Below are 15,736 nucleotides of genomic sequence, written 5' to 3' on the forward strand. Positions count from 1 at the left end.
AGACAGCCGTGCTTGAGTGCAGTGCTTAAAGCAATTTTTTTTTTCTTTTGTATCATCTTGCCAGCTGGCATCTCATAATTGGTTTAGAGAGTCTTTTCTGTTTCATACATTTTTTTCTCCTCTGTCTCTAAAATGCAGGTGGTCCGGCCATACCAGACAATGTCCAATCCCATGAGTAAGTTGACAGTGCTCAACAGTATGCATTCTCATTTTATTTTGGCTGACAATGGGACTACTGGTAAATATGGAGCCGAGGTGAAACTTCGTAGACAGCTGGAAAAGCACATTTCACTTCAGAAGATAAATACAAGTGAGTAACATTCTGTTTGTATTCTTCTATAATTGCAATTATATGAAAGACAGTATGAGTTTAACTAAGCAAGATGATCTGTGTATTTTGGGGAGTAGTCTACTGTCTAAAGTGGTGAGCATGAGCTAACAAAAGCAAATAGTGCTGAGCAAAGATAGTAAAATTTTATTTTAGAGTCTGGGCACAGCACAAATAGCTGATTTTGTTTCCAATAAGTTTCAAACAGTGTTTGTCATGGCTTTTCAGGTTTAGCTTAGGTCTTTGCTACCCTCAACTCCTTAAAACATTATACAGTTCTGTTCCCTACCTTTTGTAAAGAGTGGAATTAGAAAAGGTAGAGAAAAGGGTGGCAAAAAGTAAGGAAGAGCTTTTTATGATACTTTGCACATTAGATGAGAGGTGGTTGAAGTGTGTAGAGTTATATAAAATCGTGCATGACTGTAAGAGCAGTGACTGGATAACTCAAGCAGTCCCAGACCTATTGATATTTAGAAGCAGAGAAAGTACCCCACAAAAGTGTTACCAGGTATTTGCAGTATATTTGTTAATTTTTCCCATGCAGCTCTCATTAGCCACAGCCAGAGGCAGAGTATTTAACAGTCCTTTAACCTCATCCTTTACAATCACAATGATAAATTCCCCATCATGATTAGACTAAAGCCCCAGGTTTTCTCTCAAAAGGTTTTTTTTTTCCTTTTATAAACTTAGACTCTCACACATCAGATGATAATGAATTACAAGCTGGGTCAATGAGGATAAGTTAGCATGTTAGTCTTACTGTATAAAGTTTTCCATATGATGAGCATAGTCTGTGCTTAAATTAAAATGGTGTGCTACTTATACCTTTCAACACCACTGCATGAACAACACACACCAAAGACTTATTATTTTTATTACACTGGAGTATATATTGCTTTTTCTCAGAGAGCAGTGCATAGGTGTGAACAAATGTGTGTGCATCCTAAGTGGTCTGTGCATGCCTATGTGTTTCCCTAGCAGTTTGAGATAGTGTGATCTAATCCTAGGTTGACCAGCAACAAAGATTCACATTTTAAAATGGTATATATGAAGTGCTCAAACTGTAGGAAGCTGTGTTAGAAATAATAATCATTTTGAGAACATTTATAAGAAATATGTGAGCTTTTGCAGTTTACAGCACAACATTGTGTTGGAGAAATCTTTATTTTAAAAAAATAAATTTCTTTAGAGAGATCTAGCAAAATTCAGTTTTGAACAAGAGGCTTATCTGCTGAAAAGTAGTTGATGGATGAACCTTCAAACTTTGATGGTTCAAGTCAAATTCTTGCCTGTCCTCTCCAAACACCTACAAAAAAATGAAGGATTTCTCTTCTCTGGTTTCTTTCTGCATCATTCTCCCCTCACCTGGCACGAGTATCTGTTTTCCTTCTCTCTTTTTCTCTGAGGCACTCTAACTTCATTTAACCTCTTCCTTCAAAATCTGTCTCTCTTATAAACTAAAAACACTTTGGTCTCACAACGCTTCAAAATACTTATGTGAGAGAGCTGTTAAGAAGAAAGGTTGCTGGTAAGATTAGTATGTCTTGGTTCAGTTACATCCTGAATGTGTCTGCCACATTTTGTTTTCCTTTGTTTTGTAAGAAGGTGACTGAGTCCTGGTTGTCCTCTAGTTAATAGAAAGGTGACCATATGGATGAGAGTAGTTACCACATGTCCTGTTGGATCAGCCAAACAGATGGTCACTTTCAGGTGCCTTTTCTTACCCTCTTTTCTATCAGACCAATGGAGATCCTTCACCCTCTCCCTGTAGAGGCACTGCTGTAAGGGCATCTTCATCCAGATAGGAGTATGTGCGGCCATGCATGTGTATCATTCCCATTTTCCAGTAGTAAGCATATGAGGTGTCAAAGAATACTGACAGCATCAGACTTTTGTTTGCTGGAGAGTTGGGAAAAGGTACAATTTTTAGGTAATCACCAAACAAAGGAGCAGAGGGCAAGAAAACCAAATAAACAGTTGGTAACTTATTTCACAGACTACCCCTGGACAATAGTGCTGAAAGCAGATTTTATTCTTATTTTTAAGCCTGCCTGACTTTTACATGCTAGGCTTGTCATTTCGTCTTATTTACATTCCTTTGCTTCAGTTATCTTTCTCCAGTGCAGTTCTCTCTTCTGAATATTAGGGATCACACACTAATCACAAAGGAAAATTTCAATCTTGTGCTCATATATTAAAGACAAGTAAAACTGTATTCCCTTCAAATAAGATTAGGACAGTGGCAGTCTCTTTTATAAAATTTAAGATTAAATCAGGTCATTAGGTATGCCAGATAATTCTGAGAGACTCGGCTACTTTTGTTCCTAGTATGGCATCACTCTCTGTCATCCAGCAGTATCTAATTTCCTGAACGAGTGTACTATTAAATAATAATGACAAAAAGCTTGCCTTATGCCCCCTTGTGAAGACTGGAGCATAGATTTCATTGATATTCTGTTTATCTTTTTAGCTTTTACAGCTCCCATAGCTCTTATTTTGTCCACAGCAAATATTCAGGAATTAAAAAATGCTTTCCTGGCAAATAGAGAGTACAGTTGTATTTGTGGGTCGGTACGAAACTGCAGCTCAGGACAAAGTCACTCCATTGTGCATTTAGCTAGAAGTCAGTTTGATGGTTCAATGCCCAAGGCAGGTCTTCCTTATTTTCACAAGTGAAGACTATTTTAACACAGACCAGCAACCTCACAGTAAGCCACAAGATGTCTCAAATTCATGGTTTTGAAGTGCATCATTTTGTAGTAAGAAATGCTGAAAGTAAGATGAACTTTTCTAAAACTATTTCAATATCAAAAGGAAATATTCAAGGTTCATGCAGAACAAGCTTTTAGTTTCCTTTCCTCCCCTTTCCTTTCCTCCCCTTTCCTTTCCTTTCCTTTCCTTTCCTTTCCTTTCCTTTCCTTTCCTTTCCTTTCCTTTCCTTTCCTTTCCTTTCCTTTCCTTTCCTTTCCTTTCCTTTCCTTTCCTTTCCTTTCCTTTCCTCCCCTTTCCTTTCCTTTCCTCCCCTTTCCTTTCCTCCCCTTTCCCTTTCCCTCCCCTCTCCTTCCCTTCCCTTTCTTCCCATCCCATCCCGTCCCTTCCCATCCCTTCCTGTCCCATCCCTTCCCTTTCTCTTTTTTTTTCTTTCCTCCTGTTTGCATTAAGGCCTTCAGTTCATGTTGTATAATTGCTACTAACTGAACTGTTACTTCTAACTGAAATATTCTCAAATACTTAAAAAGCTTACAACACAATTGCAGTCACTCCCATCATAAATGTCTACTTCATATGAATAATCCTACTGGAGCAGTGGAGAAAGACAAAGACAGAAATTGGTTTTTTACTTGAGATGGTCATGTGTAGCCTTTACAAAAGTTTTAAATTTGAATGAAAAAGATTGTGAATTAATTAGGAATGGTATAAGTTTTTCTTTAGAAGGACATGTATAATCATCTGTCAGCAGAATCAGAATCTGAACATGGTGCATAGCATAGCATAACATAGCATAGCACAGCACAGCATAGCATAGCATAGCATAATAAACCCCTGTGTATTTTGCCAAAGAATCACTCTGCACTGCACAGTCAGTTCCATGCACCAAAGCATGTTGGTATTTCTTACAAAGATTACCTTAGGCTGTAAAGTTCCACCTTGTGATAGTCTTACTCTTCTTTTGATAAGTACACACCTGGAAGAATTATGTCCTAGACCATGTAGGATTTCATGTGGAATATTACTCTTCAATATCAATCTGCAATGTTCTTAATTTAAACATGCTGTTTGGTGCTGAAGGTTTGCTTTACCTCTACAGTATGCTCTTTGAAAACAGACAGAACACAGGCATTGGTTCCTTTGTTCCTTGTATTTAATCTTTCTTCTTTATAGTGTTAGTGGTTATAGTTGAGTTTTGGTAGGCCTATAAGAAAAAGTTTCCTCCAAGTAAGGAATTGATTAAGTAGAATGATTGGGTAGAGAAAGCAATTTGGACAGGGTAATATATTGACAGTGTCTGTTCATGTGACCCGTGGACTTCCCTTTGTCATCCTATGCCTGAGAATATATGAAGGGGGCTGGGACGGCAAAGGGACGTTCAACTGTCATCACTGGCATCTTCTCTGACCATTGCACCATCATCAAATGCATTAGAACTGTCATTTGCTTCAGATTTTTCCTTCATATTCTGTGCATAACTACATAGCTGTTTCATAACTACATAGCTGGAAAGATGTAGGTACAGACTTCTTTCTAGGAGAGAAAGATGGCTGCAGGTTTAAGTTCAGTGAAATCTTCATAAAACTCATAAGTGTTTGAACCTTGATTTATGTCAGATTTTGTTAGAGATTGGAAACTTGGGGCTTTTCATCAAAAGCATCATGATGTTGGTGGATCAGGCACTGGTGACAAACACATTGCAGAAAGGGCTGAGAAAGAGCATGCTCTTAAAAATTGTTCTTGAAGCACAGATAAATATGCAGTTGATTGAGTGTGAGTGGGCTCATAAATTCCTCTCATGGACCTGACTTTCAATAGATAAGTTTATGGAGAGCGTATGTGGTTTCATATGACTGATATACAAATAGACCAACATAGGTAATTTAAGTTTTGTAATATTTGGATATTTTAGATTTATTGAATTCACTACAAAAATCAGAACAAAGACATAAAACTAAGAATCATAAATTATTATACTTTTTAGCAAAATTTGTGCTGTTCTGTATTTCAGCTGTTGTAGTTTTCTAGAACAGGTGAGAAAGGGATCATTTTCTGAGATTATATAGTGTCAAATATATTGAAAAACATGTAAAATATGAAAAGGAAAGGCTCCTGAATATGAAATTTGAGGTAGTAGAAGCTGGTTATGTTTTTGTGATAACCTTCTGAAGTGCTGACTACAATATGCAGTATTCACATATTCACATCCAAAGGGAACCAAGAAAAGTACCAAGACTAGACACACTGTGAATATTACAGAAACTGTAGTTGCTCCTGAGTCTCCTAGGCCATTATCTACAGCTGACATATTCAAGAAGAGTGAAAACAGTTGGGTCCTGTACTGCTGGCCTAGTAAACAGTTGACTGCTAGGACAGATAGGTTAAGTTTTAACTGCAATCCATAAATGTTCTTGTGGATGTGACTTGAAATGTCAGCTTCGAACAAAATATTGCCATCCTGCAGAAAGTTATCAAGTGGGTTGCTACAGACTTGTGAGGCTCACAAATGCGGGCGTTTAGTCTTACATAGATTATTACAATGTCTTGTCTATTCTCAGAACTCTAAAATTTGTTCTCTTGCAAAAACAGGTATGAAAATCAAAATAAGATACCACAGTTTTTTCATCATTTTTTACCTGTTACCATCTTTGTTTTCATTTGGAGAATATTTTAGGAACAGTCCAATATTAAATGAAGGTATGGTCCAGGTGTCAAGTCCACAGATTTGTCAATGCCTCATCTGGCAGCATGGCAGATATATCACTAGGTAGATTTAGACAAATGAGGAAGGAGCATTGGGCAAATAAATATGAGTGAAAGTACTGAGATGAGGGAGAAGAGAAAGGAGAACCGGCTGGGGTACATGAAATGCAACCATACTCGTAGTAAAGAGAATTAAAAATAGAGGAGATAAAAGGGGATTATAGATTAGACACAAGAAGACTGAGAGGAAGTGAAAGTGCTACTTAAAAGGAAACTAAAGGACACTAAAAAGGAAATTCGAAGGATGAGAACACAGGATGGAAGTTACCACAACAAGGGGAACAAAAAGAATGAATGTAAATCACAAAAGAAACAATAAAACTGGACAAAATAAAATTCATAATAGTAAATTTTTAAATGGGGTTGGGAAGCATGAAAAGGAGAAAGGAAATTATAGCAGGTGAAATTCAATGAGTCTATGGCAGACAAAAAGTAAAATAATTAATTGAGAACCAAAAATAAGTCCCATGGTTGTGAGCTCTGTTTCATTCTGTCACACACAATCCTTTAAATTTGAGAAGAAGTAAATATTCTTAGAAGTTGTTGTATTGATATACTGGATCAGTTTGGTTTCTCTAAATATAGGGCATATATTGAAGCCTCCAAACAAATGGAAATTCTACTTAATTCATGAAAATAGAAAACTGTTGTTCAGAAAAGGGAAGAATGAGTTCAGGCTTCTTCTTAAAAAAAAAAATCTAGCATTTTCTCTGCTCTTAGTATTGAACACTCCTTTCAGGGATTAAAATATGTATCTGTCTCATCTTTGTCAAATCTGGAATAGTAACAACTGTTCTGTCTGGAGAAAAAAATGGAGACAAGGAGTGAGGAAAAGGGAGAGCTCACTGTCAGAAGTGCAGCTATGTGAAAGTAAGTTTGAGCTGGTTCTGGCATCTCTTTCCATCATCCTGTGAAGGCAAGCTGCATTCCCCTTTTTCCAGTCATGTTCACTTAGTAGTTAATAGTGTAATTGGTCTGGTGGTAATATACTACAGCTGTGATTTGCTGTAGATCCATGGTACATGCAGTTGATCAAATCTCTTTGCTATTGGTATTGATATTTTAGCCAAAATTGTTTCATACACATCAGGAGGTGTTTCCAAAAGGGCCTGAAGGCGGAAAATAATAGAAATAATAGCCCGGGAAAAAACAAACAAACAAACAAAAAAAAACCCCAAGAAACAAACAACAGAAAAAAAACCACCGCACACCACACTGTAATGTTATTTCAGTGTAACCTGACAGAAAGTATCTGTGTTGTTTCAAGATGTTCTCTGTTATTACTTAGCCCCTCTGAGGCAGATGGGACATTAGGCAGTACCACATAGGTGTCCAGCAGTGATACTGGGCAAACTTTTTAGACTGCTGTACATCTAAAACCGTTTTATATCTGTTTGAGCAGCACTTACCCTGTGGTTAGACACACTCTATTGACAACCAGAAAACAGTATCTGTTGACTCTCTGTTGCAGTAAGGCAAATATTAGTTCAGAAATTAAAAATTACATTCCTCAAACTTTTAAGTTCATGCTGGGGGGATTTTTGCTTATTAAAATTCGAGAGCATATTTCATTGTTTATTCATTCTGTGTAAATACTAGGATATCCAAGTGCTACACAAAATGTTTCTGAAAGCCACAGGGTTTATGTGGTGTGTTTGTTTCAGCCTTTGCTGATGCAACATGCTGTTGCATATTCTGCTAGGCCTATGAAATATAGCAATGATCTGGAACTTGGACTTTTAAGACAAGACTTCTTGAGCTAAGGGCTTTCTTTGGGTTTTTTTTTTTTTAATTCCCAACTTCCAACTTGTTTTTCAAGACAGCATAAGCCTCATATTCTGCAAAAAAAAAAAAAAAAACTTAGAAAGATATACTATTTTGCCTTGTTTCAAATATGAATTATTAATTAATGCCCATTAGTTGATTTCTACTCAAAAATTGTAATTCATCTCACATATTTCAGTTAAAATTAAGATCAGATTTTATCAAAATGTAGTTAAAAACTGTCAAAAAGGTCACAAGCACATGCACATTCTTGTTAAGCTTCACAACACTCTTTCTTCCACTGAGAGTTAAATGGGATTTTCTACAGAACACTCAATCCTGAATTGTATCCTCATCTGTTGAGTAAGTAGCCTGTACGTGAGAAACACATAATCTGTTAGATGCAATTAAGGACTTGCTATACTGGCACTTACTTAAGTATTAAAGGCTCACATGTGCAGGTGTTTTTAATCCTAGTTAGTAGAGTCACATGTATAAAATCATTATTTCTTGAATTTTTTATTTAATTTTCATAAATATGGGATTGAAATGCAGCTTAGTTTTACTTAGGTTGTTACACATCCCAGATATTTGTAATAATCAGTGAGGATCAAACTAAGATGGTTAGAATTTACCAAATTAAAGTGAGGATCAAAATACCTATTGGTAATAGAGTTGTAGTAAATGCATTCAGAATTCATTTGTGTTAAGATTAAATAAACCTCTGAAAACAAGTTTCAGGGCCAAGTTACTAAAAACTTGTATTTTGAAGGTTCTAGTTTTGATCATCATATCATACAGTTCTGTGTGAAAGTATATGAGGACTATCATATCTGTAAGGGGAGGGATGATTACCTTCAGTATTTGAAAAGAAAACATACTCCGTTTTGCTTTACAGTACTGGCCACTTGCCTTTACATTTATTGTTACATTTAAGCCAGATACCCACCAAGAGCTAGGCCCTTAAATGGTAGACTAGGCTGCAACTAAAAGTGGGATTGTGTCATACCTGAGAGCAACAGAAGTACTTGCTGGCTAGCAAGAGCAGCAGTTTGTCAGGGAGGAGAAAGGCACCAGCACAGGGCTAGTGAAACAACTTTGAAACTCAGGGAGCTTTAACTCCAGAGGAATGGGTAGCACATAAGTTCCTGAAGTCATATGTGCAAAGGAAGCTACGATCCAGAGTAAGCAGCACCTAGTTAGAAAAGCAAAGGGCAGAGAGAATCTTTTCTTAATATCTTTGGGAAAACTTCCGTGTAATGAAGCATCGTTTTCCATCAGCTGGAGCAGCATTTAAATCAAACAAGAAAACCAAACAAACAAACAAAAAAACCACAAAAAAGACCAGGAAGGCAGGGAAATCTGGAAGAATCAAAGGTCCTCATTATGTAAAATTGCATGTGCAGGAAAAGCTTAAAATTATCTGACTTTGCATGCAAATTAATTCTACTTCTGCACATGAAAGGGTATAAAGATTTGAGTTTCAGGAAACCTACAGGGCATTTATGCTAAACAACCTGTGCAAAATGGTCTATATACTGTGCAGCTGCAAACATTTGCAGGCACACTAAGATGTATATAGCAGTTGATTTATATTTTTGAACTTCTATTACTCTATTGCTTGGCTCCTAAAAGAGCCTAGACTTTACCCCTTACAAAAGCCATATTTCTAAAAGAATTTTGCATGTTCTAAAAGAATTTTGCATGACACAATCTATGATGTAATAACTAGTGGAGAAACCTGCTAATTTATGTATCCCACTGTCTGCAGTACATCTAGCATGAGGAATGTTTAGTAACCTGTTGACCTGGAGGGTGGTGCTGTGCAAAACTGTAGAGGCCCTTTGATCATGCAAATATACCTGATTTCATGACAAACTGATGAGTTCTAGCTCAGTGTTGCCTTATACATCCCTGTACACAGCTGTGGTAGGCTCAGGATTTCTAGGAAGGGTGAGAATTCTGTTTCCACACTGCACAGAAGAGCAGAAGGTTAGGCTGACTGCACATGCATTGTGCATAGGGTCATGGAAGCTTACTCTTCCTACCCTTTGGCACAGATTGGGCTCACTGAGTTTGGCCACGGTAACTCTGTCTTATGTCCACCATAAGCACCATAAGCCTTGAATTCTCTTGCATCCTGCTTCTGGAGAACTTGTACAGCTGCATGCTGTTTGGGAAATGTGACATATTTCCAGCTGTACACCATTATGTACCCACCGCTATGCAGTACTTGCTTCACTGGGACAGCCATGGGCCCCAACATCCTGAACAAATCCAAATAATTAACAAATTGTGCAGCCAAACTTTCCAGGTAGAATATTAATGTAGGAGAACCCACTTGTCTGTCCTGATGAAGGAGAAGTGGCCAGTGGGATATCAGCTTAGATGCATCTACTGTCACCCAGTGTTAAGATGCAGAAATTAGAGACATTTCTGCCAAGAATAGCGAATTAGAGCCTCTTAGTTTTATTTGTGTTGATCTCAGGGGTGAACTTAGAAATAGTATGCAACATACCCATATGTCCCAGTTACTCCTATAAGCACACTTAAAAACATGAGTAGTAAATGCATTCTGTAGTAAATGAGGCATTTTATTCACTTATTGGTCTATAAAAAAGTGGGTTACTCATGTTTAGGTCTTCATAAAAAGAATTAGTAATAATTTATAAGACAGTTGTAGATTATTTATAAATATACTCAAAATATAAAATATTCATGTTTTTCCAAGAACTGGGAAAACAAAGTAGGTCTTCTGCAAAACATGGTGTATTTTTTAAAATCCCTTTTCACAGAGCAAAGACATTATGCAGGGTTTTTTTTTTTGCTTCCATTTTCAAATTCATTTCTTCTAGTTTGGTGTTTTAACTTACATATTCATGTACTACCTCTATGTCTGTGGGGAAATAGTATTATTTATTAACATGAAGGCCTACAAGTTGCCACTGATGCTCATAAGGACAAATATTCTGGTATGTATGTACTCTCCTGAAATCACAATTGCCAAAAAGTCTCTCACTGGGTCTGTTGTTGGCCGCAAAGGCAATAACACAGTAATGAAGCTTTAGGTTGACTGTATAAATCTTTTCTGCAATATTGCAGTCTAATTTGCAATATTGCACCAGCAATATCCATAGTAGCTGACAATGTGAAACACGTAGCAATCTAGCCTTACCCTGCAAAGATCTATGCTTATTGAAATGCTCTAAATAGAAGCTATTTTTTTGGACATTAAGGTAATTATGAGACTCAGAGAAGTGATTTTAACTCAGAGGTCTTTGGTCCTATTCATCTTCTTTTTGGTGAACCATGACATGAAATGAAAATAAAAACGCTATTTTGTCTGTATTCTATTAATTATGTCATAAGATACTACCTGGCTTTTATCTTTTTATGTATTGGAAGTGCTAAAATCTCAGTATGTGAGATGGAGATGTTATTTAATGAGAAAGTCATGTGAAAATTTGAGTGAGATTTTTCATACATACCTGCTCTTGAATACAAGCTGAATATTTCCTTTGAAAATCCGAGGGAAAAAAATTGTCTCTGGCTTACAAACTGTTTTCAATAACACAGAAAAAAATCTGAGACCATTAAAAGTAGGAAGATCTTTGATTTTGATATCAGACCTTTACCATCTTGAGACATTTTAAAGCTTGGCATAAAGTTGGCATCTTCTGGATATGTGCTATGAGAAAGCAACCCCAGTACTGCAGTCCAGTTTCTCATCAGCATGGTTTTATCTCGACAGTGTTTGTTTTCTGACAGTCTCAACTCAAGCAAGAAACTCTTGTTATAATGATGATGTCCTTGACTTTGCAAGGAATATATTACCTTTCAATTTAGCATGTTGCCTCCTAGCCTGACATTCTCCTTCTGAATGAAGTTACTGAAACAAGAGGCTCCCTGTGGATAAATCAGACACTTTTAGTCCAGTTAAAGAGAAGTCAATCAACTAGTGTCTTCCTAATCACTGAAGTTTTTCTACAGAATCATAAAAAGGTTTGGGTTGACTCCGAGGTCATCTAGTCCAGTGCCCTGCAATAAGCAGAGGCACCTTCCACTAGACCAGATTGTCCAGAACAACCTCTAGTCTGGCCTTGAGTGTCTCCAGGCATGAACATCTACCACCTCTCTGGGCAACTTGTTCTAGTACTTTACCACCCCCATTGTAAAGAAATTTTTCCTCATGTGCAGACTGAATCTCTCGTCTTTTGGTTTAGAACCGTCACCTCTCATCCTGTAACAACAGGCATTGACAAAAAAAAATATCCTCATATTCCCTGTAAGCCTCTTTTAAAAACTGAAAGGCTGCAATAAGGTCTTCCTGTAGTCTTCTCTTCTCCAGGCTGAACAATCCCAACTCTCTCAGCTTTTCCTCATAGAAGGGGTGCTTCATCCTTCTGATAATTTCTGTGGCCCTTCTCTGGACCCTGTCCAACAGGTTCATATCTGTCTTGTACTGAGAACTCCATATGGGGTCTTACCAGAGCAAACTAGATGGGCAGAGTCACCTCCCCTAACCTGCTGGCCACACTCCTTTGGATGCAGCCCAAGATATGGTTGGCCTTCTGGGCTGTGAGCACACACTGCCAGCTCACATCCAATCTTTCATCCACCAGCACCCCAAGTCCTTCTCCTTGGGTACTCTCTTGGGGGTACTCTCAACCCCTTCATTCCCCAGCTGGTATTGATATTGGGGGTTTTCCCCAGCCAGGGTGCAGGATCCTGCACTTGGCCTCCTTGACCCTCATGAGGTTCACATGGGCCCACCTCTTGAGCCTGTCCAAGTCCTGCTGGATAGTTTCCTGTCCCTTGGTCATGTCAACTGCCCCACTCAGCTTGATGTCATCTGCATACTTGCTGATGGTGCACTCAGTCCCTTTCTCTATGTCACTGATGGAGATATGAAAGAGTACTGGTCTCACTGTGGACCCCTGATGGATGACACTAGTCACTTGTGTCCATCCAGACACTGAGCTGCTAACCATTATCCTCTGGATGGGGCCATCCAGCCAATTCCTCATCCACTGAACAGTCCACCTATCAAATCCATCTCTCTCCAGTTTAGAGAGAAGGGTGTTGTGGGGGACTGTGTCAAAGACTTTACACAAGTCCAGATAGACAACATCCATAGCCCTTCTTTTGTCCACTGGTGTTGTAATTCCATCATAGAAGGTCTCTAGGTTGGTAAGGCAGGACTCACCCTTGGTGAAGCTGTGCTGGCTGTCTCAAATCAACCCCTTGTCTTCCACGTGCCTTACCATGGATCCTGGAAGGCTCTGTTCAATGATCTTCCCAGGCACAGAGATGACAGGTTGGTAGTTCCCAGCATCCTCCTTTCTACTCTTTTTAAAGATGGGTGTAATATTGCCCTTTTTCCAGTCACCAGGGACCTCGCCTGGCTACCATAACTTCTCAGGTATCATGGAGAATGGCTTGGCAGCTACATCAGCCACTTCTCTCAGGACTCTGGGGTGGATCTCATCAGCTCCCATAGACTTAGGTATGTTCAGGTTCCTCAAATGGTTGTGAACCTGATCTTCACTTACAGTGGGAGGCAGTTCTAGAAATGTACTTTCTAGTTTTTCCTCCTCACTAATAAAACACTATGTTTTTCTAAACAAAAATTATTTATGGGGAACAGTGAAAATTACAAGAAAAAAAAATTAAATCTGTTTGCTGAAACACATGGAGCACTTCCACAAGAAAATGAGAAGCAGAAATCAACTTTGTTTTTAAAATATTTTATTTCAGAAAGACATCTACAAGAATAATTGGAAGAGTTACATTTCAATCTGAAACTTATTCGTATATGATAAATTAAGGTTTACATGAGTTGGGCTTTTTCAGCCTCATTGAAGTTGTTTTACTAGCCTCATATCAGAGGTTGTTTTCATGCTGGATGTGTTCCTGCAGGATCAGGGGAAAATAAAAATGCCATCTGATTAACCACACTGAAAAGCAACTGAAATACTTGCAGAGAACTGCTATATGCCATGCAACTGTTGACTAACCATGATTATTTATACTTTTAGAATTACATAGCTGCTCAGTATCTAGCAGAATACACCAGGACTGAACAAATTTTCAGTAGACTGAAGGAACCTGCTTTAGGAACAGTTTGACATACACAGGATGACTACTGCATCTATAATGGTTTTTGAGCATCACTCCGAAGTCAGCAAGTTTTTCCCTTTTAGTCATATAAGTATGTGAAGAATTCATTGCTTTGATAGCCAGAAATCTTATGAACTCATGCAAAACTATAAATGGCCAATGTTCTGTATGTCATGGGGGTATTCAGACATATTGTCTCTTCACCCTTCAATTTTCTTAGGAAGATGAGCCAAACTCATCTAATTTTGTCTTTTAGGATGGGGTCTTGGTTTTCCATATGCTCCATTTGTTCCAGTTTGTTCTTTCTGAACATGGGTGAGCATAATTACAGACAGTATTTTGCATGGAATTTCATGAGTGGCTTGCACATTGGCACTGATGTGCCCATATTTCCTACTGAAAATGCTTTGCTGTGTGATCCTGGAAGGATCATAGTGCTTTCTTTGTTGTCTTGCTATGCCAAAGACTCAGTTGTCCTGTGATCAGCTGGATGATACCTTTCTCTTTTCTAGTATTTCTTCCTAATGAGTTCCCAGTTTACAGCAGAATTCATTAATCATAAAGTAAGTTACTTTGCATCTTGCACTATGAACTTTTTCTATTAATCCTTATTTTCATCCAGGCCATATTTGACTCATTACTTAGAATACTTCTTAATATTATCTTATTAGAAGGTGTTACTACCAGTTTTACTTCTTGTTTCAAAGTCATCAATAATAATGATAGGTTCAGACTAAGTTTTTCAAGACACTTTATTAGTAGTACTGTTCCACATAACAACTTTACCCATTAATTAATTGTATACATTCAAAACTGTGCACTTATATTCAGTTTTGCTAACAATTTCATATCCGGCATTATAGAAAATACTTTACAAATGACCACCTTTGGTAAATGTTAGGATCAGGCCTTTAAACACAGCACTGAAGGGGTTTTCTTGGTCCATAATGAAAGAAAGTGGGCCCTACCAGTCAGTTTCCAGTAGAAAATACTACAGTGCCACAGAGGAATGCTAATTAAAGGTTTCAGCTAGTTTTGGGCCTCCTAGTCAGAGTTCTTGTTAGAGCTGCCCTGTGTTCAATCTTTTGAGCAAGGACTAAAACAAGAACAGTGAAGGGAAGTCCTTATTTAACTATCAAGAACTCATATCTTAAAAAAGCTACCAGCAGAACTAAAATTGGTGTATTTGCTATACAGTGTGGTATAAAGAAAATCCATTAAAAAGGCAAGTACTCCTAGAAAGCTGAAAGAACTTGGTAATGTTACATAGCCAGACCAGTAATAATTAAACGGTAAAATGCCTCCTTCCAATTCTGTATTAAAATTTTAACTGAAGAGAGTCTCTCATCAGCCATGTGATTGTGTTGGGAAGTATCATAAAAATATTCCACACCAAGAGTTTCATTTTTATTCATCTTCCAGTAACAATTGTCTCACAAAAAAAAAAAAAAAAAGAAAGAAAAAAAAAGGAGGTTTTGGACTAGGCATAACTATAAACAACGTTTCTTTTGTCACCTGGTAGGAAAGGAAAACCTGAGCAGCCTTGTGACATGAAGTTCTATGCTGCATGTTCAACTGCAACCAGATGTATCACATTGCATGTATTAATATGGTAAAAAAATCATATTATAGGATTCTCATGAAGAAAAAAGGGTTTATTGCTAACATTTCGAATGCACTTTTAAGGAATGCAGTTTTAAGCATGCATAAAATGAATGTGGGAAAACAAATTTTCCAAATTAAATTCCTCCTTAGCTTAAATCCCTTAAAGTTAATGGAAGTACATATGGGACTTACAATTCACTCTTCTTAAACAAAGTTTTTCATTTTTCTTTCTTATTTAACTCTGTTCCCCAAAACTGCTTTTTCAGTAAGACTTTGGAAAAGAACTATCCACCTAAAGAACTTAACTGCTTAGGTAAAGCAGCAATTCAGAGAAGTCCGTATTACCAATTAAAAAATTGACCAGTGAGCATTATACAAATCATTCTGTTAATCACCTTGTTGTGTTCTACCCTTATTACTCTCTTTCATTAGCCCAGATTTCATAAT

General features: G+C 37.6%; 1 protein-coding gene across 1 annotated transcript in view; it reads left to right on the forward strand.

The window, feature by feature from the left end:
- TRPM3 (transient receptor potential cation channel subfamily M member 3) overlaps positions 1-15,736 on the forward strand; it is a 385,189-nt gene that overhangs the window by 273,722 nt on the left and 95,731 nt on the right. The window contains exon 6 of the mRNA XM_005154951.2: positions 139-310. Within this exon, the coding sequence (XP_005155008.1) occupies positions 139-310 (172 nt within the window). The remainder of the gene's footprint in view (positions 1-138; positions 311-15,736) is intronic.

This window comes from Melopsittacus undulatus, chromosome Z, assembly GCF_012275295.1.
Source record: "Melopsittacus undulatus isolate bMelUnd1 chromosome Z, bMelUnd1.mat.Z, whole genome shotgun sequence".
NCBI lineage: Eukaryota > Metazoa > Chordata > Aves > Psittaciformes > Psittaculidae > Melopsittacus > Melopsittacus undulatus.